The 27,398-nt window shown below is 41.9% G+C and overlaps 2 protein-coding genes and 1 long non-coding RNA gene across 8 annotated transcripts in view; 2 read left to right on the top strand and 1 right to left on the bottom strand.

Moving 5' to 3' along the window:
• The window catches only part of hecw1b (HECT, C2 and WW domain containing E3 ubiquitin protein ligase 1b), a 35,950-nt gene extending 13,824 nt beyond the window's left edge, over positions 1-22,126 (top strand). The window contains exons 4-29 of one of the 3 annotated variants that reach the window (XM_046876031.1): positions 2,239-2,333; positions 3,589-3,664; positions 3,997-4,166; positions 7,588-7,730; positions 8,165-8,265; positions 8,374-9,702; positions 9,866-9,967; positions 10,199-10,349; positions 12,299-12,411; positions 13,019-13,140; positions 13,509-13,694; positions 13,785-13,919; positions 14,379-14,484; positions 14,688-14,784; positions 14,880-14,963; positions 15,741-15,847; positions 16,012-16,126; positions 16,233-16,346; positions 17,485-17,637; positions 17,844-17,942; positions 18,577-18,706; positions 19,030-19,176; positions 19,319-19,433; positions 19,680-19,878; positions 20,356-20,526; positions 21,688-22,126. In XM_046876031.1, the coding sequence (XP_046731987.1) occupies positions 2,239-2,333; positions 3,589-3,664; positions 3,997-4,166; positions 7,588-7,730; positions 8,165-8,265; positions 8,374-9,702; positions 9,866-9,967; positions 10,199-10,349; positions 12,299-12,411; positions 13,019-13,140; positions 13,509-13,694; positions 13,785-13,919; positions 14,379-14,484; positions 14,688-14,784; positions 14,880-14,963; positions 15,741-15,847; positions 16,012-16,126; positions 16,233-16,346; positions 17,485-17,637; positions 17,844-17,942; positions 18,577-18,706; positions 19,030-19,176; positions 19,319-19,433; positions 19,680-19,878; positions 20,356-20,467 (4,301 nt within the window). In that variant the 3' untranslated portion in view covers positions 20,468-20,526; positions 21,688-22,126. Of the gene's footprint in view, positions 1-2,238; positions 2,334-3,588; positions 3,665-3,996; positions 4,167-7,587; positions 7,731-8,164; positions 8,266-8,373; positions 9,703-9,865; positions 9,968-10,198; positions 10,350-12,298; positions 12,412-13,018; positions 13,141-13,508; positions 13,695-13,784; positions 13,920-14,378; positions 14,485-14,687; positions 14,785-14,879; positions 14,964-15,740; positions 15,848-16,011; positions 16,127-16,232; positions 16,347-17,484; positions 17,638-17,843; positions 17,943-18,576; positions 18,707-19,029; positions 19,177-19,318; positions 19,434-19,679; positions 19,879-20,355; positions 21,315-21,687 lie in introns of all 3 variants that reach the window. The other 2 variants (XM_046876030.1, XM_046876028.1) reach the window with 2 other exon arrangements.
• LOC124402790 lies at positions 15,818-20,739 on the bottom strand. Of its 4 annotated transcripts, none has more exons than XR_006928787.1 (6): positions 20,602-20,723; positions 19,305-19,418; positions 18,551-18,680; positions 16,329-16,438; positions 15,957-16,099; positions 15,818-15,873 (listed from the first exon to the last, which is right to left on the bottom strand). It is a non-coding gene; the product is annotated as an uncharacterized LOC124402790 (long non-coding RNA). The 4 variants fall into 4 exon arrangements; XR_006928788.1 differs by having other exon boundaries at positions 18,587-18,680; XR_006928790.1 differs by lacking the exon at positions 19,305-19,418 and having other exon boundaries at positions 20,602-20,739.
• A 71-nt stretch (positions 22,127-22,197) lies between the features above and the next one.
• fuz (fuzzy planar cell polarity protein) lies at positions 22,198-24,898 on the top strand. Its single transcript, XM_046876034.1, has 2 exons — positions 22,198-22,623; positions 22,943-24,898. Exon 2 carries the CDS (start codon positions 22,972-22,974, stop codon positions 24,283-24,285), a length of 1,314 nt encoding a protein of 437 aa, XP_046731990.1. The 5' UTR covers positions 22,198-22,623; positions 22,943-22,971; the 3' UTR covers positions 24,286-24,898.
• The last annotated feature ends 2,500 nt before the right edge of the window (positions 24,899-27,398 follow it).

The raw sequence follows: 27,398 nt of genomic DNA, 5'->3' as shown, positions 1-27,398 counted from the left end.
CTACATCAGTACCTAACTTTGTGTGGCTGAATCTCCACAAATCTCCATAAGCACTCTCCAAAATCTAGTGGAACATCTTAACACTAATGCTGTCAAACATTAGCTAATTAACAGAATCCTGAAAATGAATTATTTCACACTCAGATCATGTTTATAGATTTTCTAGCTAGCTGCTGGCTAACAAAAGCTGACATGATCTTGCATCTCTATTGTAAAGTCTTCTGATTAGAGTGAGCTTCTTAATATAATCATTCCTAACAGGATTCCTGACAGGATTTTTTTTTACGTTTACTTTTTTAACAAGCATTCCAACATAATCTATTTATTTTCCATGCTAGACAACCACCTAGCATAAACAAATACAAATACAAAGATTGCTCAGATAATTTTAAAGCCATGTTCATTAAGGTTCATTAAGATTGTTATATCTATAAAAAACTAACGACAGGATTTCTGAAAGGAATTATAGGAAATATTAGAAAATCCCTAATTTATAATTGGAAATTTATAAAGTTGTATAAGGTTGATAAATATTCATAAATGTTTAATGCTAATGCCAGTCAGCAAAAATGAGCTAATATCAAAATCATGTATTCAATCGATGTACAGATGATTCTGTACATTTCAAATCTGTGTCTAAGGTTCTTTATGTCAGTTCTGCATATTGTACGTTTATAATGCAAGGAATAGTAATGGTGGTTGCATCTTAGCTGTGGTATGCTAGCATTAGCATGACGTGGCAGGAAAGCGGGCCGTCGCAGCAGCTGCTTTAGCGCTATGACGGTGATTTATCACCCCCATATGACACATTGCAGCGAGAGCGCACAGCTCTCTGTTGTAACACACTGCTGTACTGTTTTACTGATACACGAACAACTAGCCGATGGCTAGCCGATGACTGTGTAACGCAGGAGTTCACATTGAGCTTCAGGGGAAATTCTCTCTGAGCTCTGACTCTTCTCCACATACCTGTTTTACTGTAAAGTGGAGAGGAAGAGAGAAAGAGGGAGAGGGAGGTCGATACTGACCACACATCTCCTGTCTTATCAGTCAGCCATGTTGCTAACAGGAAGTGCTGTTGCTGGCAGTCTTCACAGTGCAGAATTAATGAAGCCTTAAAGTAATCCATTTAAAGGTGTGTGTGTGTGTGTGTGTGTGTGTGTGTGTGTGTGTATTGATATGAAGGCAATTTTTAGCCACAACACTCAGCACTTAGTCCATAACAAATGCTGACCCTTGTCCAAACTCATGGCAGTGTTTTGTTGAATAGTATTAAAATAAAAGATTTCTGTTGTTTATTCCAATTAATTTTTATGCCATTTAATGAGAAAGCCTAAGGGTGTTATTCAGAAATCTTAAACAGGACCATGTTTTTTCTGTCAGCTGTTAAACACTTGAATGGCAGCTCTAATGATATCTAAACTGCTGTTCACACTTGATATACTGGGCATCCTGGTGCCATATTTCTATTAAACCCAGCATGATCTTTTTTAACGATTGGTGATACAGTAAAAGCATACCAGAAGACACCCCACAGGAGCCACTGTTTTGGAGATACACTTACCCATTACAACATGGCCATTGACAAAATAGCTTAGATTGCCACCAGAGTTGTAAAGAGTACCTTAAAATAATACTTGCGTAAAAGTTTATATACCTAACTGCAAAACATAGGCTATTACAAGTTAAAGGTCACCAACAAAGGTCTCCGATATGACTTGAGTAAACATCTTTGAGAATCTGATTTGAACAGTATTGAGTATTTGACTCCTTGTTTTTATTTTTGATGCTCAGTAAAACTAGAAAGTAGTCATAAAATTCCATATGATATATCCAACCCCTTAACATTGTACTACTGTAATAAGAAAACTACACCTGTCAGTGCCTTTCAATGGTATGGTTTATTTTTTTATATTAATAAGTAATGCTCTCATAGGGGTTTCTAATGTTTCATTAACAGCCAGTTGATTCATATCCAAACAGCTAATAATAATGTTAATAGTTAACTATGAACATCATGAAGAAGCATTCTGTTGATTATTACCATGGCATGCATCATTAATAAAGAACTTGGGAACATGGAATCAGAGCACAGGGTCAGGCATGATACTGCAACCAACAGCTTGGCTTGGCTAAGAATTAACGATGATTTTCTGACCTCTATGACAGTACCTTATTAACCATTGAGCAAAAGAGTAGACCACAGATTTTGACCTCTTCTTTTCCTCATGTTCTTAGTGGAGACGAAGATCTGCTTTAAGTATTATCACGGGGTGAACGGCGCCTTGAGGGCCACGACACCCAGTGTGACCGTGAGGAACCCTTCAGCGCCGGTGAGTGTGTGCTTTCCAATGACCTCCGTCAGGTTGTACCACTATCATCATCATCATCAACATCATCATTATAATTAAGTAACACTAAAGTTTGATTTTTCAGTGATGGACGAAGTATACTTGAGTAAAAGTAGAGATACTCGTTGTAAAATATGACTCCAGTAAAAGTAGGTGTTCCCCTTGAGTAAAAATACAAAAGCCTTCAAATGTACATAATTGTCCAAAGTGCTATGATTTATTATGGCTATAATGTGCATATTATTATTTTTGTCAGAATCCACTTTAACGTAAAAAGCATGTGCTCCACCCTGATTGGTGGCTTGCTGCGTGTTTGACCGGTTGAGGTTTTATCCGCTCATAATTAAAAAGAAACGACTGATTTGCAAAATGTAGTTGAGATATTTGACTTTGAAATGTAATGAAGATAAAGTAAAAGTCTCCCAAAATTTAAATACTTCAGTCAAGTAGATACACGAAAAAGCTACTTAAGTTACAGTAACAAATAACATTTACTTTCCTACTAAAAAACTATTTTTTATATATATACATACAGTCCGCGGTTCGCAACTTGCGGCTTGGAAAATATGCGGGTTCTCATTTGGAACCTAACTAATGACTAAATAACGAATGTTCAGGAACGTTAGGAATAACACAACTATGTATTTGGTCAAATATTGTACAGTATTACGTTTATAAAGTGATGTAATGTCTAGATGAATTCACTAAGGTACCATTGGGGCTGCAGGATGCTTTCAAAATTTGTGGATTTTCGGAATATCAGCTCAACTTTGCACTTAATCACATATATATGATAGACGATGCCCAAGTTAATACGTAATTAAGGATATTATGATAGGAATTGCATTATGAGCTGTTTAGATGTGAAAAATGTTTGTTTTGCATACCTGGCATCTGGAACCAAAACAAGAGGTTGTTCAAGTGGTTTATAATTTTCATATGAATGCAAAACTGATCTGATTTGTGGTTTTGTGGTTTTAACTTGAGATGTGTGTGTGTGTGTGTGTGTGTGTGTGTGTGTGTGTGTGTGTGTGTGTGTGTGTGTGTGTGTGCATGTGTGGTGGAAGTAGTTTTAAAGGCTGTTTTGGTGTGGGGATTTTTTAAATATTTCCTCTCTCAGGTTTGCTCACCTGACAATGCTGCCCTTATCAAAATAGGTATTTCTCTCTCTCTCTCTCTTTTCACATTCTGTCTCGCTCGCATTTTGCTCTGTTTCCCCCCTTCCTCCGTCGCTCAGGTGTTCAAGCCGGTTGCCTTGGAAGACGTGCCTCAGAGTCAGGGCCGGCGAAGACTCATCAGCTTTTCCCTGTCAGGTACGCACTGCCTGAAACATGGTACCGTGTCGCCATAGCAACTTGCCATGGGCAAGCTTTCCAATTAGCAGGGAGTAATTAGATTAGATAGATTTTCAGTTTAACTCTATTTTTAGCGAGTCCTGAAGGATGCTTGTTATTGATCGCCGCTGCAGTCTTTCGCCTACAAATCCTAACATGCCACGGCTTCCCTATGGAAAAGAGCGACGTCAACAGCTCACATTTAGAACTTTTTGACTTTGTTTATCTTTGCATTTCATTTGCTTGACTTTTAAGTCCCACTCTTTTCTCTTTGTATTTTTATGCACTTGTGTGCGTTTATGTGCGCTCAGATTTCCAGGCAACGGGTTTAAAGAAGGGCATGTTCTTCAATCCAGACCCTTACCTGAAGATCGCAATCCACCCGGGTAAACACAGCATCTTCCCTGCTTTACCTCACCATGGCCAGGAGAAACGATCAGGCATCGTCTGTAACACCGTCAACCCCGTGTGGCAAAGAGAAGTAAGGGGGTTCACATGCTTATACATTAACCAATTTATTTATCATCACATATTGTCACCGATAGTTGTTTTTTTGGAACTGCAAAAATCTATGGATAGTTTTTCCGGGTTTCGGTCCGCCGTCATTACAAGAGCGGCCTCTAGAGGTGAATCACTGCCACCATGTGCTGTTTGTTTTTACATGTGAGACTGCTGCATGGTGCACACTGCATGTAGAGCTTTTATTATGTTTATAATTTATCATTTATTTATTATATATTTATATATATTCATGATAAACACTGAGACAGTGTTTCAGTCAACGAGAACTTAGACTAAAAACACTGTCTCTGCGTGGACAGATAAAAACTGAGAGAAATATGCGTTTTCAAACAAAAGCGTATTAGTGTGGACACGGCCGCAGTAATGATGGTGTGTTTAATAGCAGTCCCTTTAAAGGGAAAAGATTTAAGGTTGTGTTATTAGTCTGATTTCTCTGGCAACCCAGAGAGCATAATTGGACCTGTTCTGTGGGTGGGAATGTTTTTTTTCTGTGTCTATCAGCGAGACGCTAGCCAGGCATCTGTTAGCTCTGGTCTAGAGGGAAAATAGGTCAGTGTGGAAGATATACAGGGAGTGGGGAGTGTGGGAAGAGGGAAATCACTTCTTTTTATTCTTTTTGCAGAGGTGGGGTGAGAGGCGTCTGGTTTTGTCTTATGGTGTGTAGGGTGGTTTATTTGCTTCTGAGTGTGTACAGCTGGTCCAATGGTGATATAGGAAGAGCAGGATGGATTAAAGGATGGAGTGGTTTTCATGATGCGCCTTTTTTACACAGGGAAGTCTCCAAGAGACTTGATTTTGTAGTGCAAACTTATCAGATCTGTCTTAATTCCTCATCCTCAAACAAAGACCAGACAGATATGCCTTTATCGGGTTCAGAGGGACGGCATCCGTTTATGTCTTCTTCTCCATCTGGAGAAATGATTGCCGGCTTTCAGTCAGAGCTTCAGATGTGAGGGATTCGTCGCATGAGTGATTGAAGCACTCGGCCCTGTGGGGGAGGAGGGAAAGTAGGTCGACATAGAGAGATGTGGAAAATAGGGAAGATGGGTAGAGAGGAGTGAGGTGGGGGTTCAAAGGGAGGGAAATCATCTCCTTTTGATTTTCCCGTGGAAGGCGAAATGATTGGGGTGGAAAAGATTGGTGTTTGGTCCAGAGAGCCACCTCATCCACAGCTAAATCTCATACTCATTCTTATAGTCTCTACAGCAGGGGTCACCAACGTGGTGCCCGTGGGCACCAGGTAGCCCGCAAGGACCACATGAGTAGCCCACAGGCCTTTTCTAAAAATAGCTGTTTCCTACTTTGTTAAATCATTGTTGATAATTATTATGAGAGAGCATTAACATGATCAGTGTCTTCACATAGATGAATATCATTAATTATTAATAAAAACATATAATAAAAGGTAAAATTAGCAAATTTGTTATTTCAGATCAAACTGAAAACCGTGTGTATCAAACTGGTAGCCCTTCACATTAATCGGTACCCAAGAAGTAGCTCTCAGTTTCAAAAAGGTTGGTGACCCCTGGTCTACAGCTTTTCCCGCCTTCACAGTTAAACACCCAAACAGAGCATTTAGAAAACAAAACAATAAGCTTCAGGCATGGTGTATGTATAGCTGACCAAGGCATGCTGGGTAGTGTAGTCCCCGTTTGGATCAGAAACAGCAGGGGTGTCAAACTCTAAAATCTAAAACCCAGTCTAAGATGCAGTTCATATAGTTTTTTTGGTTGTCGCTTTAGCAAACATTTCCTTCTGCGACTGCGGTCTGCTTTTTTTTTCATGGGTATATTTAGCATACTCTTCGTGGAGATTATAAAATTGATTGTTGATATTTTTAATCTAATGTGAAACGCTGATGTAGAAACAGCGCACTCTAGTGGCGGAATGTCACGAAAATAATTAAATGTAGTTTAAGGGCAATGTCCGCTTTAAATTTGAATTTGACACAATTGTGCACATTTGAATCTCGTGGGCCACATGAAATGGTGAGGCGGGTCGGACCTTGAGTTTGACCCCTGTGACATACGACTAGTGAAAATTTGCTCAAGTCTTTTTCAGGTCATTTTGAGCCACTACCTGTGCTGCGGTAGTGCTTTGCCATTTCCTTTTTTCCTTCGTAGCATCTGATCCTCCTCCCAGAATGAATTCACACATGAACATGAAGTTGATCTTCAAAGCCAGTGGATATAAATATCTGAATAAATATGATCCAGACTGATGTTAAAGCAAGCATTAGTGTGTGGAGTGTGTGATGCTTGGAATGCTGAGGGTTAAAACGCTCTTTCTTCCTCCCTCCCTCCCCCTCTCTTTCTTTCTCCTCTCTTCTCCCATTTCAATCTGTTCCGTTCCTCCATTCCCACAGACCCACCGCTTCCTGTGCAGATGCATCACAACAATGGCAGCTTGGGATTAGATAGGACCTTGCACCCAGACACACACACACCAATCCAGAAGACTTCATGGCGTCATGCATGAACAGCACACACACACACACGCGCAACCTTTTCTTCATAAGGATTTCTGAGAAATCACTACACGCAGAGCAAAAGGCACTTGTACATTTTGTTTATTGTATCCTGTTTTCAATTATGGAGCCCACCCCCGTTCTTGTCCTACCTTTTTTCTGTAGCCGTCTTCCCCCAGAGCTCTTATTTCTCATTTCCTATTAGGGAGCACGTCACAGTTTTTGTTCTGTTTCGCCAGTCTTGCCCGCATCCCTCCTCCCTGTGCCGTTGTTGGAGCTTCCTGGGAAATCGAGCTCCTGCTGAGAGAGAGTCAGGGTGAGGAGATGGCCAAATGCCAGAGCATGGTCTGTCACAAAAGGAGCAAGCCATCATAAGTGTTCCTGCTGAAGACAGGATTTCGGCAATCAGAACATCACATCCTCCTATTGCAGTTTTCCTTGTCATTATGCTTAAAGTATGAAGGGAGTAGCTCAGTGGTTAAGGGTCTGAGTTCCAAATCAGAAGGTAAGGGGTTTAAGCCCCATTATCGTGGGTCCTTGTGCAGGGCCATTAACCCCTCTGGTCTCCAGGGGCGCTGTATCATGTCTGACCCTGGTTTCTTAACATCATTGCCTTTTAATCTGCTGTATTAAAGGGTTTATGTGTAAGGCATTTACTTCATAGAAATTTGATGAGTATGGGCTTTTGTGCAACCTCATATTTCTTCCCCGGGCAACAGGGCATAAATGACGATTGTTTTTTATTTATTTTAAATGTCCTTTAGGGTTGTCTTTTTTGTTCTTTTTGCATATACAGTGCAATTTTTATATATCGACTTCAGTGTTCTATGACATTCATGAACTGCTGTTACTATGATTAGCATCAAATTAGCCCTGATTGTATCTTTTTTCTTTCTCTCTCTCTCTTTCACAGAGGTTTAGCTTTTTGTCTTTGCCCACGGATGTACTAGAGATTGAGGTAAAGGATAAATTTGCCAAGAGCAGACCCATCATAAAGCGCTTCCTGGGCAAACTGTCCATGCCGGTGCAGAGATTACTAGAGAAGCATGCTATTGGGTAAGTTTTTCAAATACTGTGCATGTAAACAGCCCTACAATAGGGTATGTTGTAGCCTGAAATTGAGTTCCTATACTGTAAATGTCTAGCATTAGAGGTAAGCTTAGCAGCGACCCAAAACGAGACACAGGTTCAGCATTATACCAGATTTTTTTTCCCATGTTATCCATGTCCAATATCGCCAGCAACAAACTCTTTTAAATCTGGCTGCCAGATTGTCAGACAATCAAACCATGGTATGGTTCATTGTTATGAACTGGTGTGGTGGTTGCTTATTGGTTAACGCATAACTACCGCGATAAACGGGGGACGACTGTACATCAATATGATTGAAGGTGTGGATTTCTACAGAGATCACACCACTCATCCACGGGACATTGTTTCTTCTGTCCTCAACTCCTTAACAGAATTCCTTATTTATTCTCTGTCCGCAGTGACCGAGTTGTCAGCTACACTTTGGGTCGAAGATTACCGACAGAGCATGTCAGTGGTCAGCTGCAGTTCCGATTTGAAATAACGTCCTCCATTCATCCAGGTTTGTCCTGATTTACTTCATCATGACAATTACGTCAATAAGCAAGTTACTTCTGCTTCTTTAAGCTGATTTAATATGTATTTGTTTGCTGCTTTGTTCATCCTCTAGATGATGAGGACATGTCGGTCAGCACAGAGCTTGATTGTTCCACAGTGCCTGAAGAACCCGAGGAACCCGAGCAGCATGAGCCTCGGGAGGTGCTAGAACAACCAGGACCAGTACAAGCAGAGGACACTATGAGCCTGGATTTAGCTGGTCCTGATCTGCCTCTGGATGGAGACACGGAATCAGTAGAAGTTCCCATGGACGTAGAGCCCTTGGGTGCAGATGGAGAATGCACAGAGAATCAGGAAGCTGAAGAGACCCAGAGGGTCCAGGAGGCAGAATCTGTAAATGGAGAGAACAGTGAGCAAGAAAGGGAAGCCCCAGCAGGTGATCAAGATGAAGGTAATCAGGAGGAGGTCTTGATTCCCGAGCAAGATGGACAGGGTGAACAGGAAGTGGCAGCTGAAGAGCAGATGGAGCAAGAGGAGACAGTAGCAGAGGGAGATGGATCTCATAAAGACACAAATCATGTGGATCCAGATAATGTTGAAACTATGGAAAGGACACCAACTGCTGTAGAGGCGGAAGAAATGGAGAATGTGATCGGAGGACCTGAACCTCACCCGGTCTTCCTTGAGGACTGTGCTCAAGCAGAGGATGACGATCAGCAAGAAGTGGAAGGTTGCTCTCTCCGGATGCGTGGTGCGGCGAAGCGGAAAAACCGGCCTTGCTCTCTTCCTGTGTGTGAGCTGGAGACGGTAATCGCCTCAACGTGCGAGGAACCCGAAACGCCGCGTTCACATTACATCCGTCTCCACCACCTTCTCCACAGCCTCCCATCGAACCAAGCAGAAAGCTCGAAAATGGAAGAAGAAGAAGAAGAGGAAGAAGAAGAAGAAGAAGAAGAAGAGCAAGATGAAGATGGAGCACCAGCGCCCCTGACGCCCAATGGCCCACGTCGTTCTCTTCCTCGCAGCCGCTCGCACCAGCGACTCTCTGAACTTGTGCAAATACTAGACGGTGAGGGCCTGGCACTAGTGTCCGAGGGGCAAATCAGAGGCCAGAGGTCGCCGGGTGAGAGCGAGGGCGAGACTGATCTTAGCCCTGTCCCGTGCTGCAGCCACATGGTGGCGAGGGGTGCGGGTGCGATGCGTGCTGCGTCCCTGGACAGCGCTCGATGCGCCCAAAGCAGCGTGTTCTCCTCACAGGAAGACGAGGATGACATGGACGGCCTCAATGGCATCTTGGATCTAGAGGTGGAGCCTTGTCAAGGGGGGCGAAATCGAACAAGAGACAGAACAAGGTGGGAGGAAGTCCCCGACACTCACGTTCAAAGCCCGCATGGCACCGTGGGTAATGGAGAGTCCTCAGGAGCTGGAACAAGCACCAGGAGTGAGTGACATTCCCTGAATGTTTATTTAATGCTCTTATCATTCATACTTCATCAAGACACATTGTACATTCAGAGCCACGATCTCCCAGTAGGATTACAGCTAAACTTTTAATTTGTTGGATTAATGTAGGTGAACTTTATTCTCGATGTATGTGTGCCTAGGAGAGTGTCCTCTGCCATGTAGTCACCCTCCAGTGAGCCAGCTCCCTGCTTTACGGCCGGACCCCCACCACTACCCCACCATCGACGAGCCTCTTCCTCCCAGTGAGCGCCCCCTTCTGGACTGTCCTCTCACTGATACACATTAACATAATAGTAATGAAGTGTTTTCCTCATTTCTGATGCACGCACAGCGAATCAGATTTGCGCTTATCTCTGTTTCACACATAGCCAGTGTGTTGAGTCAAGCTGTGAGGATTATTTCAGTATCTATCTCGTGGCTTATCAGTGTTACTCCATATTGCACCTCTCACACTCTCTGGTTTGTGTGTGCAGACTGGGAGGCGCGTATCGACAGTCACGGGCGCGTGTTCTACGTCGATCACATTAACCGCACCACAACGTGGCAGAGACCAACAGCAGCAGCGACGCCTGACGGCTTACGCAGGTCCGGATCCATCCAGCAAATGGAGCAGCTCAATAGGAGGTGTGTTTATGTGTGTGTGTGTGCACACACTGTGTATGGAATAAAACACTTGATCTGTGCTGCTCCAGGAAACCAATCAAGAACAAGGCCCTACATTTTTTCACTTTTCATACCACAGCATGTTTCTAATAACTACAATTCAGAAGAATTAAGGAAGGACACACTTTTGATTACGTTCATACTTACATTTAACGTCAGTTCCTGACTTGTGTTAAGGCAGAAATAAAGAGTTGCTATTTCAGCTGCCGGATTTTCGAATTTAACACCAACGTGCATGTTTTATTTTTGGATGCACTTTCAGAAAGAAGAAGAATCAACTGTTCTTGTGGCCTTTATTCTGAGTGCTCCATCTGCGGATGGTGAATCATACTTCGGTTTGAGGATGTACAAAATGACCTACAAAGGGGAAGTGAAAGCGGCGTGGGTTGCCTCTTGCCCCGTGCATTGTGCCATTTCTCCGTGATTCAGCCCTGCATGGATTTGTCTCCTTTGTAATAAGGAAGAGTGCTTCTTCCTTTTACTCCTCCATTATAGCCTGCGAAATAAGGTGCCTGCTAGGAACTTGAAAGCAGGCACCGAGGTGCCACCTGGTGGACAGAAATATCATGAATTCAGAGTGTGAGGATTTGATTTGGTTTGATTCACCATTCTGGCCAGGGCCGTTTCTAGGCCAGTTTTTTGTGATCCTGAGCTTTTGGTTGTTTGCCAATAATGGTGACGGGTCTCCATTAAATAATAGAGCATGTGCAGAGCGTAATCTCTATGTATTTTACCTCTATGGGTGGTGCAGATTTGAATTTTTGATGTTCTAACAGTCCAAGTGCATTAGATGCAAAATTAGAATTAATAAAATGCTAAAAGGTTTCCCTAATATGAATCTGATATTTTCACAATGTTTCACCACATTAACACATTTTTGCTTTCTGACTTCTGATGACAAGGTCTTTAAGATCAAATCCAGATCAGAATGATAACAGATTACAGCTTTACAGATCCTTTCATACATCACAGTGTTTCTCTTATCAATGTGCTTTCATTAATGTGCACTGTGAAGAGAATCTGAAAGTCTGGAAGGAAAGGTTCAGATCATCTCAGAAGAAGAAAAATAGAAGCTTATATAGCACACATGGTGGGAATCCTTGATAAATATGTCCATCTTTTTTTTTTTAAAGAAAAAGTGTTGTTGTTTGAAGCTTTTTTGGAGCCTGGATGCCAAAGATACACAAAGTAAAAATTTTAATTTGCAGTATTGTGGTTTAATGGATTTGTTTCTGGCCCTGAGCTCAGTCCCGACCAGAATAGATTCCCCTATTACAGAATTCATTACAGAAAATGGGATTTGTTCATAGATTAAGAAGTGTTCCTAAAAGGTGGCATCAAAAAGTTTAAAGACTATCTCTTTTTACAAGTAAGTTTACGATTACGCACAATCGCCTTTCGGAAGCCTTCTTTTCGAAGTGTGTCAAGCACCTTCTGCGATTCTCGTGTCAAAACGCTAAATTTTGAGCTGGATCTTCATCTTCGAAAATCTGGCATGTAGGGTGGGTGTGGAAGTGAGATCATATTTCCATCAAGAAACTCGTGTAAAGAGAACTCAGTGACAAGGTGTTCTAACTTGCTCTCCACGATAAAATCGCAGACGTGGTAATGCACATAGAATGGCACACTGACTTATGAAGGTCGGTGCTCCCTGTGACTGTGCGTGCAGCTTTGTGCTGCCATCTGTTGGCCTGTTCTACATTTACATTTACATTTGCGGCATTTAGCAGACGCCCTTATCCAGAGCGACGTACAAACGTGCTCAAACGTGTTCTGATGCCACTTCGTATACATTTGGAATTTACTGCTCTTCATTGCGACTTCACTGAAAAAGCCTCGTTCTGACTTGATGATCTTGATGATGTGATGGACGTAGCTGTGTTGTGAAATAAATCTGATCCCTCTTTTAGATATCAGACCATTCAGAGGACCATGGCCACAGAGAGAAGAGAAGAGGAAGGAGGAAACCCTCGTGTTGAGAGGTCTAGCAGCACAGAGTCCGACTCGCCACCTCAGACAAGCGGTGAGTTCTATGCAAACACTTCTTTCACAAGCTTATAGTATAGGAGTGAATTTGAATGGATTTCCTTCTTCTTCGTCAGTTAAATAATAATACAATAATAAACTTACATTAAACATTAATTAACCAATGCAAACCTTTCAATCAGTGGACTTTTTACCAGGGTTTGGTCCACATGCCTACCTTTAGCCAAAACTACAGCTGGTTGAAGGATCGCTAGCAATACAGTTCTAAAGATTTACTCGCGTTCTCTCTCTCCAAATGTTGCATCATATTTAATCAGTGATATATAAAACCCTAGATTAAGAACAAACTTAAAGCCCAGGACACTCCAAGCTGAAGGTCAGTTGTCGAGTGTTTTTTTTAGCGTCGATCCGCTGTAGTTTTTTCCGTGTGTTCCGCACAGTTGGCTCTATCCGACTCTGCACTTTGAATCGGAGGCGGAGCTTGTCGGAGAGAACGAGAACGCCGATTGGCTGTTCAGTTTAGCGAATGAGCACAAGAGAAAGAAAAAACATTGAACCTTTAAACTCTACCACTGCGTTATTCTACAAAATACGGCAAATAACGAGAAATTTATGATTTGTGAGCTCATGATTCTGTCTTTCAGAGTCAAGGAGAGACTCGCACTGCTCGACGAGTCACTGTCAGAAGATCACCCTGCTGCTCCAGTGTCCGGCCGTCAAGTTCATCACGCACCCCGAGTTCTTTACCGTGCTTCATGCCAACTATGTGAGAGCACTTACATTAATCTACACTATTTTGCCAAAAGTTTGCAGACTCCTCGTCATACGTGCTTTTTGAGCATCGCATTCCACAATAATACCCGATTTGCGCTTATAATTCCCTCCACTCTTCTGGGAAGATGTTCCACTACATTTAGTGAGTAAAGTCAGATAATGATGAGTTGTGCAGGTGTAAGCTGACAGGCAAAAGCTGACTTAAGGTGTTTCTGTGTAATTGAATCATTATGAACCCTGGAAAGGACAATGAAATTACTTTGGATTTTTTTTTTTTATCGTCGTAGTAGTATCTGAGTGACTTTTTGAGTCCTCCTGATCATAGCTTGATGTTATATCTTGCTCTCTGTCTGCGATTAGGGAGCATACCGCATGTTTAGTAACTCCTCGTGCCTGAAGCACATGATCCTGAAGATCAGGAGGGACGCGCGGAACTTCGAGCGCTACCAGCACAACCGTGATCTCGTCTCCTTCCTGAACCGCTTCGCCGATTCCCACATGGAGCTGCCGCGTGGCTGGGAGATTAAAACTGACCCTCAGGGAAAGGTACCTGATGTGAACGAGGCAGAATAGATAGGCAGCTTTGAGCAGTGCTGATCTTTTGATCTGTTTTTCTCTTTCTGCTTGACTCTGCAGTCGTTCTTTGTGGATCACAACAGCCGGGCAACGACCTTTATTGATCCCAGGATCCCTCTGCAGAATGGCAGGCTGCCCAACCACCTCACTCACAGGCAACACCTGCAGAGGCTGCGTAGCTACAGTGCCGGAGAGGTGTGTGTGTGTGTGTGTGTGTGTGTGTGTGTGTGTGTGTGTGTGTGTGTGCTATCACTGACAAGTCAAAGGTTTACATTCACAGCATTTGGCACACACACACTTCACTTCACTTCACACTTCTATCCAGAACCACTAACAGTTATCTCATTTATGCATCTGAGCAGTTGAGAGTTGGGGGGCCTTGCTCAAGGGCCCCTATTGTTTGTTGCTGTTTGTTTGCTGTTTGTTTGTACTAAGTCTGCTATGGTTCTGTTAATAATCTTGTTCTAACATGTTGCATACGATATTAGTTTATAGAATAGAAGTAGTTTAAAGAAGGAGAACCTCTTTAATTTGAAAACGATCATTATGTGAAAATGTGAAATACACTTTATACATAATATTATTCTTTTTAAAGCGCTGTTGGGGATTTTGCGTATTTTAACTCATTGAGTAGTTTTATTTGTGCACTGACAGGCATCCGATGTGTCTCGTACTCGTGGAGTGTCTTTGTTAGCGAGACCTGGCAACAGTTTAGTAGCCGCCATCCGAAACCAAAGCCAACAGGAGCCGGTGCCACTGGGTGAGTGAAGCAATACAAGAAAAAAAAGGAGGATCCTAGTGAAAAGTGAAAAGATTTCAAATGAAAATGATTTTATTTTTCAATAAAAGCTAAATGACCTGTCATTTTTAAACCTCTTTCAATTTCCAGCGTGAAAAAACAAAAGTTGTTGTTAAAATACACAATATAAAAATTGAACTAAACACTTTGTGTGTCCACAACAGCATACAATGAAAAGATTGTGGCGTTTCTACGGCAACCCAACATCTTTGAGGTGCTTCAGGAGAGGCAGCCGAGTCTGGCCAGGAACCACTCGTTAAAGTACGATCTGACCTTTAATCTTCTGATCGATGTCTTGAGGAACTGTTTGGAAATGTGTGCTGAAATTGTGTTTCTCTGCCTGTGTGTGTGTTTAGAGAAAAGGTGCATCACATCCGTACAGAAGGGACACCCAGACTAGAGAAGCTGTCCTGCGATGCCGATTTTGTCATGCTTTTAAGGCAAGTCAAAGTAAAGCATACACACTGCAATGAAAGGCACAAATTAACTGATATACTAACGTTCTCAATAATAGGTAACAAAATCAAAGCACAAAAATCGTGTGTGATGCAGTTGATGTACAGAAATTAATTAGAGAATTAGAGAAGTTACATGCAAAGTCAGTGAACTAAATAATATTTAATTTTGGGAAAAGGATGTATGTTTGGGGTCATTGTCCTGCTGCAGAATAAATTTGGGTGGTCATATATATACGTATACATAAATATATATATATATATATATATATATATATATATATATATATATATATATATATATATATATATATATATATATGAACACAGACACAGGAAACTTAAATTGGGGTTGAGGTGTCTTTATTCGGGACCAGAGGTGAGGGTACATACATATATACTCTAGTTTATAGTGTGCTACTCTAAATTGCTCTGTTTTGCTAAATTATATACTGTAATTTGTTAAAGTACTGACAAATTACAATATACTACCCCATACTGATCAACATTATTTTAGACTCCTGTATATATTTATATATAAAGTATGTGTGTGTGTCTAATTACTTTAGTAAAATGAAAGATACATTCATGAAAAATACTTATTTTTTGGTTATAATTGTCATACACAATTGCCGAAAGTCTCAAAAATCGGATTCTCTAAATGGGATTAAACTCCGCCCCCCCAGTATTATTCCACTTTTTATTTAACCACACATATCAATTTCGGTTCCACTGATTCGATGGTTGTGTGTTTGTGCGCAGTTTGTTCGAGGAGGAGATCATGTCCTACGTTCCTCTTTCCACGTTTCACTCCGGCTTCGCATTCTCTCCTCGCTGCTCCCCCGGCTCCTCCCCGCAAAATTCTCCAGGTGGGTTCAGATTGGCGCAAAACATCCTGCGTTTTTGTATTTCAAATAAAATCCAGCAGAAGCAAGAGATCAGGTGATGACATAAAGATGTTGAGCTAGAGAAGGTTACCATGTGAGACGTTCTATAGTTATGAGTCTGATCATCTCTCATTTTGGCTTTATAGGAACTCAAAGAGCTCGTGCTCCAGCTCCATATCGCAGAGACTTTGAGGCCAAACTTCGTAACTTCTACAGGAAACTGGAAGCCAAGGGCTATGGACAAGGCCCAGGGAAAATCAAGTGAGTCATACGGAAAAATAACTCAATACAACAATACAAGATTATAGATATATTGATAATGATATGATTATTCAGGAACTCATGGCATGGTTTTTGTGTGTTCCAGATTAATAGTACGAAGAGATCATCTATTGGAAGGCACGTTTAACCAGGTCATGGCCTACTCACGCAAAGAGCTCCAAAGAAACAAACTCTACATTACCTTCGTTGGCGAGGAAGGGTACGTCTCACTGTACATCATCTCCTGCTCACAAAGCTTAGGGTTCAAGGTTGAAAATCTTTCAATGCTGCTGTACTGTAACGATTTGGATTCTATTTTGAAGGAAATGGTGAGTCAGTGCACGTTTTAGTGTAGCCAGTTTTCCAATAGTAATCAGCGCCAATAGTTATGGCAAAAATTGTATAGATACTAGGGATGTTAAGATTTACAGATCGGCATAAAAGTTAACGATGTGATTCATTGATTTTAAATAAGTGTGCAATGGATACAGGTCAGCATTTGTATCGTGAGGCATAGTTTTTATTAGTAGATGCGCTAGACTTTTATTATTTAGAAAGTGACCAATAATTTGTGACCAATATTTGATATATAGATTGATTTCTCCTCGCTAAACTGTTTCTCAAGTGCATTCTGTCGATACCGCTGCTGCTACGTGAATATGACTTTTCACAATGCTACAGAGACCGAGGCGTGTCCTGAGAGTCACATAGAATACAGATTAACATGGTAGAGGTAGAGCTGTAACTTCCTGCAGACACAACAGGAAAATAACCTTTTTTTTATTTTTGCACTACAAAGGCGTGTTTGTGAAAGGGGCCATGCGTTAGAAGTCAGAAGGCACTTACGTACATTTATGATTTGCTGTCTGTCTGTGTTAAAGAAATAAAAGCAGACTGTCTGCATTATATTGAATTGAATCACATTCCGTTGAATTGAATCGAAATGGGTTCGCACTGCACTGTAAAAAGGGGGAATTGTATCGCATTATATTATATTATATTATATTATATATTATATTCCTGTGTATCTTTGATATCTTGTATTTTTGGCTATGCGTCGAGATGGGAATCAGTTAGGGAGCTGCACATCCTTGCTAGATATGCATGACCAAGGAAGGCGAAATTTTAGTTGCCATTATTATCCAATCATATCCATCTGTGAAGTCATGTATGCAGAATAGTGCAGATTGCATTTATTTCACATCTGTTCCCTCTGTGCCTTGACTGGAATGAACTAACTTTCAACTTAACATTTTTATATTCTGTGTGATTGAGGAAAGTTAACTAAATGGTCTTGAGCAATATTATAGTCATAATTTAAACTTTTTTACTATTAATTTCTTGTCTTTTTCGACCAGTCTGGATTACAGTGGGCCTTCTCGCGAGTTCTTCTTCCTGCTCTCTCAAGAACTGTTTAACCCATATTACGGCCTGTTTGAGTACTCTGCCAACGACACGTACACAGTCCAGATCAGCCCCATGTCAGCCTTCGTAGAGAATCATTTGGAATGGTGAGAGATTAATTCGTGATCGTTGTAACTTTGAGAAACAGAATCCTGCATGCAAAATCATACCTAGATTTGAGTAAAGGTTCATTCATGAAGTGTCCACATGTTCTTCCGTAGCACTTGTCACTTTCTTTCTGTTGTCAAGCTGTGTGTGATATTTCCTCTTGCTTTTTTTGACAGAATCCTGACTGGTGTATGTTTGTGTTCAGGTTTCGTTTCAGTGGCCGGATCTTGGGCTTAACGTTGATTCATCAGTATCTGCTGGACGCCTTCTTTACCCGGCCCTTTTATAAAGCTCTGCTCAGACTGTAAGTGCCAGCTGACATTTTGTTTACAACTGTACAGTATGTGAAATCCACAGCTCGCTCTATCTATCTATCTATCTATCTATCTATCTATCTATCTATCTATCTATCTATCTATCTATCTATCTATCTATCTATCTATCTATCTATCAGTAGGGGGCGCCACAGCGGATCATCCGTCTCCACCCCAATCCTCTACATCTGCCTCTTTCAACCCAACTACCTGCATGTCTTCCCTCACCACATCCTTAAACCTCCTCTTTGTTCTTGCTCTTTTCCTCTTTCCTGGTGTCTCCATCCTCAGCATTCTCCTACTGATATACCCCATGTCCCTCCTCTGCACATGTCCAAACCATCTCAATCTCGCCTCCCTCACCTTGTCTTCAAAACGTCCTACATGCACTGTCCCTCTAATAAACTCATTTCTTGTCCTGTCCATCGTCGTCACTCCCAACAAAAACCTCAACATCTTCAGCTCTGCTACCTCCAGCTCCACCTCCTGTCTTTTAGTCAAATATATATATAATATATATACAACATGCAGGGGCTGATGGGTAACATGGAAAATATAGTTGAGTTCATAATACTTTTTCTTCTTTCTCTGTACTCACTGTTTGAATGTTTTCATTGTGTTCAGAGCAACCGACCTGAGCGATCTGGAGTATTTGGATGAAGAGTTCCACCAGAGTTTACAGTGGATGAAGGACAACGACATCACAGACGTCCTGGATCTCAATTTTACTGTCAATGAGGAGGTGTTTGGCCAGGTGTGTAGGGGAAAAAAGGGAAAAGAAGAATCAACCCAAAGTCTCTCAGCACATCTCTCTCATGTTTTCTTCCTCTTTACCACAGCAGTTTGCCTTGAGTTCAGTTTTATGTGTTGAAGGACATGTTATAGATTTTATCCATTAATAGCTACTTTAGAACGTTCAGAAACGAGTCTGTTATTAGTTATGTTACAGCAGTTATGAGTTGGTTCATCGAAATCGGAGACATGTGGCGAATAATATTTAACTTTCTCACACGTGTCGGCTGATCTGATACCTCTGGAAATTCCTCACATCAAAAATAAGATTTTATGTTTTTTCAGGTAACAGAGCGGGAGCTGAAATCAGGAGGAGCTAACCTACAAGTGACGGAGAAGAACAAGAAGGAGTACATCGAGCGCATGGTGAAATGGAGAGTGGAAAGAGGAGTGGTCCAGCAAACCCAGGCTATGGTCCGTGGCTTTTACGAGGTATACACACTGGAATGGTCGCTGCTTCCAGACGATTTTTGTATCCGTCACATCAAAAGGCATCATTCACTTTTTCATAAAATAGGATATGTGTGATGTCATGAATCGGAAGTGCTCGAATGGGTCACCTTTGTGTGTGCAGGTGGTGGATTCCCGCTTGGTGTCTGTGTTTGACGCGAGAGAGCTGGAGCTGGTCATCGCTGGGACGGCTGAGATCGACCTTAACGACTGGAGGACCAACACTGAATATAGAGGAGGTGAGGATACACCGTTTAATCATCTTATCTTAATTATTAACGAATGAAAGCTGGTTGCTATGGTGACTAGAGCAGTTAATTAGGATGTGGTCACTCAGTGGTTGAGGCATTGGACTTTGGACCACAAGTTCAAATTCCAGCACCACCTGCTGGTCCCTTAAGTAAGGCCCTTAAGGGGGTCTGCCAAATGCCAGAAATATAAATGTAATAGTGATTGGTTGATAGTAGTTGTGGTTTTTTTTTCAGGTTATCATGACGGGCACATCGTGATCCGGTGGTTCTGGGGAGCAGTGGAGCGCTTCAACAACGAGCAGAGGTTGCGGCTGCTGCAGTTTGTCACAGGAACGTCCAGCGTGCCGTACGAGGGCTTTACGGCTCTGCGCGGGAGCAACGGCCTGCGCCGATTCTGCATCGAGAAGTGGGGGAAGATCACCGCTCTGCCCAGGTACGTTTTAAAATACACGAGCGAGTCGTGTAGATCTTTTCTTATTGACATTCATGCCATAGCTATTAGCTTTTATACAATATATTCTAGGGAAGAGTGAAAAAGTATTTCCACTAGATTTTGGGGAGCGTCTGTGAGATTTTGTGATCATACAGATATAAGGGAGATCAAATTCTGATGTAGGTGAAGTGAGGAGGCCTGAGGTGCAGCTCCATTTATACTGAAGGTGTTCAATCGGTTTTGAGTTCAGCGCTCTATAGCAGGCCATTAAAGATCTTCCAGGTGCTGATGTAGGTGAGGTGAGGAGGCCTAAGGTGCAGTAGTAGCAGACATAGAGATACAAGATCTTTCACATACTATCAACCCGTCTAAAGCATGGAGCTCACTTTAAAAATTCCTGATTGGTCTCCCTGATATCAAATCATATCTCTGCAATAATCATGTGTTGAATTTTACTAAAGTGTCTCTGGTTTTCAGGGCTCACACGTGCTTTAACCGGCTCGATCTCCCCCCGTACCCGTCCTACACAATGCTCTACGAGAAGCTCCTCATTGCTGTCGAGGAAACCAGCACATTCGGGCTCGAGTGACGTGACCAATCGGTGCCGCACGCCTACTACACTGCTATCGCTATGGATCTGTTGAATATGTAAATATATATATATGTTTATATATATTTATGTATCTGGCTTCTAAACCGAAGACCGCCGCATGCGTCACTCACCCCCGTGCACTCCAGGCGGCAGCGTGTGCAGCACGCAATCTGTGTATGCAATATCACACAAAACACTTAAATCTCAGGGCCTCGACCTCTGCTGCGGCATGACAACTCCAACAAGGCTGCACTGATCACTTGGGATCCCCACACACACACACACACACACACACACACACGACTGACTGCTCAGACCACAATCTCACTCACATCGACTTCAGCAATCGACTTGCTCAAGCCCCAGGAACGTTTTCCTTGCAGCATCATCACAGAGATGACACTCTGTCATACACCAATATCTTGCAAGCAGGAAATGACATCACATCTTGAAATACGCTCTTATTTTTGTCTTTTTCGTATTCTTTTGCACATTACGCAGTGTAGAGATTCGACACTCCTCGTTACATAGTGTATTCTATGTAACCATGTCCCTGTGATGCTTCTTTTTTCTGGAGATTGAATTTCTTAAGTACAGAAACGTCTATGGAACAGGTCATGGGATTGTCCGGCGGTTCCGGGGCGGTCACGTGATCTTCACTCGGGTCATATTTACACGTCTGGGCACGTTTCCGTTTCAGGAGCTTGTGGGCTGTAAAGTCACTCTTTATACATGTAAATGAAAACACTATGAGAATGAAACCCCATGCAATCCAGTGTACAGCGATTGGATTCGGGGCGATGTTTGTTTTTTGTAAAAGGAAGTATTATACGATTCCGACATGGTAAACAAATGAAAAATGCTGCAGCAACGATCAAATTTTAAACCTTTTTTTTTTTTTTTATTGCGCTCGAACTTGGATATAAAGCAGTGCGTTCGTATTTAATGTGAAATTAAACATCGTATAATTGGATGTATTGTAAAAAAAATCGAATGTGTATATTATTGTCTATACAGTATGTGTAACGGTATAACTATCAATTTCGAAATGCAATGTATGTATTTAGGGGGATAAGAGGCTTCTTCTTCTTCGTCTTCTTCTTTTATAAACCGATCGATTGATTCGTTTTGGTTGTATAGACGCTAAAAAATCATGCTATGCACATTCGAGTTGAACAAGAATGCAATTTCCTGTCCGTTTGTTTTTTTTTTTCGAGGGCTTCTTTTGAATTCGGCAAATTTCCAAGATGGACAGTCATCTCGGACGGATCGATCCGACCGCCTTACGACGCCGAAACATTCGGAGGACGTTTTGGCTCCTGCATCCTGTGTCCTTGTAGACATGAAGTACAACGTAAAAAAAACAGAAACACACGTCTCACGGCGTTGCACTGTGTGTGTGTTCATCAGGTCTCTGTCTGAGCTGGGTTTTCTATTCTGTAAAGCTCCAGGCTTCTTTGTCAGGCCGAGCTGTGTGAAGAAAATAATGAATAAAGCATAGCACTGTTCGAGAATGTCAATAAACAATCGCTTTGTAATCCATGGCCTGCTGATCGTTCCTTGTAGAAAAGTGCTGATTTTTTTTTATGGACATTCTGAACATGGAAATCAATATAATGCATTTTTTGTATATAAAAAATAAATAAATACAGATGACTGGTCTTTAGACTGATTTTATTGGAATTCTATGGTCTTATTTTCTTTGGGTTTTTTTACAAATCCATACATATGTTTAAAATGTTATAGCTTTGCCAAATTTCTCAAATAAGCAAACATACAGAGCCTGTGAACAGTAGGATTATAGGTGCACATTCCATGATAGATATCACTCCAGACGTCTGATTGTTTTCTAAATAACAATGAATTAACAATGTCGCGTGCATTTCCCGTATTTGACACTAGGTGGCAGGATTGAGCTCCGTCTTATTTCGATGAGGAACAAACAAATCAGCTTGAAAAGAGGAATTTTTTGCAACACGGACCTTTTATTGTGTTGCACCGGATTTTTCTTTCAACGTCTCAAATTAATATCCACCAATCGCGTCGCAGATCGTCAGTCACTGTAGCCAATCGGAGAACAGGGGCGGGATTTGTGCGAACTACCAGAAAGCGGTTGCTGTGGAGACGCGGCGAGTTTTAAAAAATATACCCAGGTAAGAGTTTCATTTAAAAGGATTATTTTGCGTCAATAGTTTGATCACGTGGTTTCTAACACGCTATACACACTGCAATCTAGAGAAATAGCGATCATTTATATAAAAATAAAACAATTGCAAGTGTTTTTGAAGTGATTTGGGGATGTTAATGTGGAGTTTTGTGTCCAGAAATGTTAAATAATAAACTGTGTTAATCAAAAACGGCGAGCGTGAACAATTTGTGGAAAGTTTGTTAGAAATCAGAAAAGTACGACAATAAATAAAATAAAGCAGGTGAACATCTCCATGATGCCTTGTTCCTCTGTTTGTTTTAAAGCTATGAGACCACACTGGTGTCCTTAAACGATGTTCAGCGCCCCTTCACACCTCAGCATGCTTCATTCCCAGAGTGTCCAGCTCTTGTGTCTGACAGCGTCCAGTGGCGTTCCGCTCTTCTCCCGCGGCTCCGCCAAGCCACTGCCCTTCTCCATTATTGGTTCCCTGAATGGCGTACACATGTTCGGGATGGGTCACGATGCCTCTCTGTCCTGCTGTGAGACTGACAGAGGTGGACGTGTGCTCTGGAGAGTCTTCCACGACAGCCTGATGCTCATCGGAGCCAGCAGTAATGCCGAAGTTAGCGAGCTACACTTGCGCCGCTTGCTGGAGAACGCCTGGAACTGCATGGTGCTCGTGCTGGGCCTGGACGAGCTGGCTAACGTGCGGAATGTAGAGAGGCTCAAGAGAGAACTGCGATCTTGCTATCGGTTGATCGACATGCTGCTTGAACGTGGCGTGGACGACCTAGATTGTGATGGTGATCAGGGCCTCATGGGAGATCTGACGCACTGCACAGACTGCATCCTGCTTCCCCAACCTGACCTCCTACAGGAGACACTGGAATCCTTCACCAGGGCTGCTGAGAGCGAGTTTGGCTGTTTGCTTGTCCGCGGGCGACTCGCAGTCGCCACCGAGAAATGGTGGCGCCTCGCTCCGCAAGAGCTCATCCTTCTTTCTGCCATCGCAAATTTGCCCCCGGGGAAAACATCATGTGATTATCCAGTTTTTTTACCCCAAGGTAGCCCTAATGTCGCACTCAGGCTGATGTGCTTCCAGCTGCTCCCTGGTGCCATCGCTTGTGTCCTGTGTGGCCCCAAACCGTCTCTGCACCAAGTCGAGAACGAGCAGGTTTGCTGTTTCTGGTCTCCCGTTGTGGACAACCTGCGATCCTCCCTGGACCAAGTCGAACGCTCGCCCCTGTATCCCTCCATTACCTTCAACCGAGACGTCCTGTGTCTTCTTCTAATAAACAGAGATTCGCGCAAATCGGTGGCATCTCTCGGCCCCACCTGCTCGAAATCCCCGCCCCCTCTTTCACCAGCTCGCCGCTGGGAGATCCTGAGGCTCTTTTACACTTTCGCGGTGACGCGCTATTTCACCTCGGAGGAGACTCCAAACTCATGGTGTCCACCTTCAGATCCGCTCCACGAGGAGTTTTCCTCAGGGTTCACACACCTGCCCGTGCACTGCTACCTCCTGACTGATGAGTGTAAATGCTACGCTGTGCAGACGCCTCAGCACCAGCTCTTCCTCCTCACTGACCTCTCCGTGCCCACGTTTGCTTTACGATCCGTCGCCACGCACACACTGGATGTCATCACCACGGCGACGGGCTTTTAGGTTGCCATGCGTTGTAGAAATAATCACTCTTTATTATACTTTTTTTTGAATGGTTTGTTAAGGTGAGATGCACACAAAGTTTAAGAAGCGTTGCCATTTGTTAAAAAAAATGTGAATTTCCCTGTACAAAATACATTCCCAGGATAGGATCTGGCAACCCTGACCAGGAGAAATTGCGTACCTACTGAAGAGAATGAATGACTACAAAGAGTAATACTACAGAAGTCCTAAAAGTCCATGCATTAGTAAATTATTAGAAAATTAATTTGTGATCACAAGAAAATACAAATATATTATAATAAATGGCCTCTTTGGACTTCCGTATGTTACGAAGTTTCATGGCTACATACAAAACAGGTTGTCGTTTCCACTCAAAAAACTGCTGTTCACCTGATGCTTTTTGTTTTCTGCGGCATTCTGCATAAACAGTGTATACGTTTTTGTGTAAAAATCTCACTGGACTATTTCTGCAATACTCAGTCACATCATTTCTTTTTCCACATTTTGATACTTTCACTAAAACTCCTGACCTCTCTTTTTGTTTTTTTGCTGACCCTGCAGGGGTCCAGAAGTGCTGTTGTAAAATAAATAAACACCAATGAATAAATTAGAATCTGAGGTATTTATAGCGACAATTTCTTCTAAGCTTAAGACTTTTAAAAAAAAACTGTGACTCAGGATACATCTTGCTTATCTAATCACTCTCCCCTGTAATGCTATTACATTGATTTGGTACCCATCAGCAATATCCTGCTCATTTCAAGCTGAGATTCTCCAGCAGGTCAGAAAGGAAGTATACAGCACCTGTGAAAAGTGTGAAAACTTTGTCGGTCTTTCCTTTTGTTTCCATGCAACAAACTAACTCACTGGCAAAATCACACAAGAATTGGACAGTGAATGATTAGAAGGGTCCGAATTTGACGTTTTTCCTCTAAGAGAAGAACTTGTGTAAGACAGAGAACATTAGAAGATGTTAGCAGACTGCCTGACCCCCACAGTCAAACATGGAGGTGGAAGCGTAATGGTTTGGGACTGTTTTGGAGCAGGGAAGGTTGAAAACTTATTCTGGAAAGTGAAAGGAACCAACATGGCAACCTTTCCATACTTGAACACCATGCAATTATGTCTAGACTGCGGCTCATTGGAACCGACTTCACCACACAACACGTATGTCTGAGCTCTGTAAGCGTTATAGAGCAAACAGTCATCTGGAGTGATATCTCTCATGGAATGACCTGCCCAGTCACCACACCTGAATCCTACTGAACTGCTCTGGGATGAACTGGATCATAAAGAAATCTCCAACTAGTGAAGAACATTTTTAGCAATTTTTACAAACGCCATGTCAAAGTATTTCAAGTGAATCCGAGAAACGAACCGTCGATTCTGAGAGTGTGAAAAGCTGGTATTCATGCTAAGGGAGGATATTTTATGTTATTTTATTTTTTTAAATAAAGTCTGTACATTTGTATATTTATTTGTTCAAAGTAAATCTTCATAGTGTACCTCATTTACCTAAAAGGAACATTCACATGTCTCTCAAAAACCTTTAAAGACTCTGTGTTGCCAGATTTTGGCAGGCGCTGTAGGCTATCCTTATTATACATTCAGGGCAGAGAGCCTTTTAATTAGCTAAGAGGTTTTCCTTTTCTACTATACGGAGCTGAAATCCCATCTGAGGGCCATACTGCATTATGTGCTTTGTAGTAAGTGGCGATACATCATTACATTATGCAGTCCTGTGCATTGATATATGTTTGTTTCTATCTTGTATCCTAAATTTTAATCCACTTAAGATGTAATCTATATATATTTTTTATTTCATTTCATTTTTACTTTTAAATGAATGACCAAAATGTATGGGCTGAAATGATGCCATAAAGAGATAATTGTGTTCACTGCGGGTCTGTATTATGAGCTATCAAGTGTACACAGAGGGAAAGTGTAAGATAATGACTGTGCAGCGGTTTGAAGCAAGACTGGGCGTGTCCTGAACAAAGAGTTGAGATAACTTCCGTACTTCCATAGCGCCAAGTGGTGAAATCAACTCAGTTATACAAAAAATATGCAGTTATGGTGTCTGGACGTTTTCAGAGTTTATTTTTCGTGCAATGATTAACACAGGAAATAGATTTAATCAAGAAATCCTATTTGGTTTTATTCTTCACTGAAACTTAACCTGTTTTAGCATGTGCAGTACTCCTGTATACAAACTGAGCTCCACTGTGGTGTTATGGTTAGAGTGTAAGAACTTGAGCGTCCTCAACAGAGCCCTGGTGAACCCCACCAAACACCTTAGGGGATGAGCTGGAACACATACTGAACCTCAAACCTTCTCATCAAGTTATCATCGGTAGCTGATTATCATGAATGCTTTTTTAGTAGAATGACCTCCACATACACGCCTTAAAATTTTCCCAGAAGAGTGGAGATCGTTATAAGACCATAAAGGGACATTCGGGTGTCCTGAAACCTTTTGGCAATATTGTGTATTAAAAAGGAATGTATCTATTTTTATTTTTTTTATTTTCAGGAACTACAAGAAATCCAGAGGCATCAGGTTTTGATAGTTGGAGCTGAAAGAATTGACCTGTATAAGCGGAGCCAAGTGCCCTGGCAATGAGTCTTTTTCAGACAAAAGAATTGACTCATGGGTGAGTCGAGCCAAACCAATGCCATGTCCATTAAATTCAAATGTGCTTTTATTGTCATTCCAACCATATAGTACACAGTAAAACGAAACAACATATCTCCATGGACCACGGTGGTACAACAAATGGTGATGCCTCTGAGCTCCTTGAAGATCTGGTTTACATGCTTTATAGAATACGATTTTGCGGCTATAGAGCTCTGATCTCATCCCTACTGAACACCTATGGGTTGAATGTAAACACTGACTGCACCCCAGGTCTCCTCACCTACATCAGTACCTGCCTTTCGTAACACCCTTGTTGCTGATAATCACAAATATCCATAAACACACTCCAAAATCTGTGGAACATCTTCCCAGAAGAGTGAAGGGAATTATAAAAGTAAACTGGGACTAAATGTGGAACGCGATGCTTAAAAATTACTTATGAACAGGTGACCCAATACTTTTGGAAATATTGTGT

The sequence above is a fragment of the Silurus meridionalis genome, chromosome 20, assembly GCF_014805685.1.
Source record: "Silurus meridionalis isolate SWU-2019-XX chromosome 20, ASM1480568v1, whole genome shotgun sequence".
NCBI classification, from domain to species: Eukaryota; Metazoa; Chordata; class Actinopteri; order Siluriformes; family Siluridae; genus Silurus; species Silurus meridionalis.
Note: the sequence above shows the minus strand (reverse complement) of the source record. Positions and strands in the feature narration are given on the sequence as shown.